Source organism: Condylura cristata, unplaced genomic scaffold (assembly GCF_000260355.1).
Source record: "Condylura cristata isolate star-nosed mole 26May11 unplaced genomic scaffold, ConCri1.0 scaffold00006, whole genome shotgun sequence".
Lineage (NCBI taxonomy): Eukaryota > Metazoa > Chordata > Mammalia > Eulipotyphla > Talpidae > Condylura > Condylura cristata.
In genome coordinates this window covers 3,861,514-3,862,927 of record NW_004567107.1, presented here as the reverse complement: position 1 = coordinate 3,862,927, position 1,414 = coordinate 3,861,514, and the positions used below count along the sequence as shown (strand labels likewise).

The 1,414-nt window shown below is 70.0% G+C and overlaps 1 protein-coding gene across 1 annotated transcript in view; it reads right to left on the bottom strand.

Annotated features, from left to right (window-relative positions):
- Positions 1–641, bottom strand: part of IER5L (immediate early response 5-like) — a 1,620-nt gene extending 979 nt beyond the window's left edge. The window contains exon 1 of the mRNA XM_004677889.2: positions 5–641. Within this exon, the coding sequence (XP_004677946.1) occupies positions 5–445 (441 nt within the window). The 5' untranslated portion in view covers positions 446–641. The remainder of the gene's footprint in view (positions 1–4) is intronic.
- Positions 642–1,414: the final 773 nt, after the last annotated feature.

The window sequence follows — 1,414 nt, the reverse complement described above, 5'->3', positions numbered from 1 at the left end:
CCGCCGCCGCGCAGACCCTCGGCGCCGGGTGCTGGTGCTGGTGCAGCTGCTGCTGGAGGTGCAGCTGGTGGAGCTGGTGGAGCTGGTGCAGCTGGTGCCGGGCGGCCGGCTCGCGCGCCTCCGCGTCCCCGCCGCCGCCAAGTTGGAGCGGGCCGAAGTCGGCCGAGCTGGCCGGCATGCCTGGCGCGGCGTACGCGAGGTGCTGGTGCTGGTGGTGGGGCGGGTGCTGCTGCTGCTGCTGCTGCTGCTGCTGCTGCTGCTGCTGCTGCTGGCGCCGGTAGAGCTCGGCGTAGCGCTCGCTCAGGTAGAGCTGGCGCGCGTTGCGGAGCACGTAGGACACCAGGAGGTTCTTGTGCAGCTTGATGCCGCCGCGCTGGGTCCGGGAGCTGTGGATCTTGCGCAGGGAGATGCTGATCAGGCTCTGGGCGTCCAGGGCGCACTCCATGCTCCCGCGGAGACGACGGCGGCCGAGCAGCCGCCGCTGCTGCTGCTGCTGCTGCTGCTAATGTTGCTGCTGTTTTCGGTCTCCAGCCGGCCAGCGAGGCGCGCCGGACAGGGGAAACGGAGCCCAGGTCAACGGGTCGGCTGCGCTCCTAGAGGAGCCGCCACCACGCGCTGCGCGCCACCCGCGGGCTCGTGCTCCCCAGACGGCGCCAAAGCAATGAGCCTCGGCCGGCCCCGGCCCCAGCTATTTAGCCGGGCTTCCGAGCCCCGCCCCACACGCGGGGAGCCAATAGAAATGCCCGGAGCCTCCCGAGTGACAGGCGCTGCCCGCCCCGGGGCCACTCAGCTGGCCAATCAGACCAAGGCGGTTCCTTTGTGCTATTCAAATACCGAACGGACCCGGGGCCGCCAACGCCGCCGCTGCCTCGAATGTTCTCCTGGGGCTGCCGAGCCGCGCGGGACTCGGAGCCGCCGGGGCCGTAGTCTGCAACGTGGGTCGCCTCGCAGTCCCCAAGAAGGAGGCCGCAGCCACCCTCCGCCGCCCTCGGCCCAGTTTCCGGGGCGGGGGGTCGGCTCACCTGTGCGCTGAGGAGATGACTCCTCCCCCTTCCCCACGGTCGGGTCTCACCTGCGGCAGGTGCACGCTGCTCCCCACTCCCCGCCGCGCGGCGCCTCCTTTCTCACCTGCCGACCCCGGGGGACCCGCGTGACTCAAGACCTTTGCAGGAGACGAGTCGGGGCGGCTGGCTTGACCCACGGAGACCCTTAGCGCCGGGGTTGTTGGGTCTGATTTCGAACTTTCTGACCGAGGGGTCTCGGCGCCTCCTCGGGGACGGTCTGTGCACCCCATTTGTTAGACGGGAAAACAAACGTGGTGCGCGTGGAGGAAACTGGGGGAAAAGCCCGCAGAGGCTGCTGACCTGGAGCCCGCTGAGGTGCGAAGGTTGGAGAGCCAGAGCGAGGGTCCTAA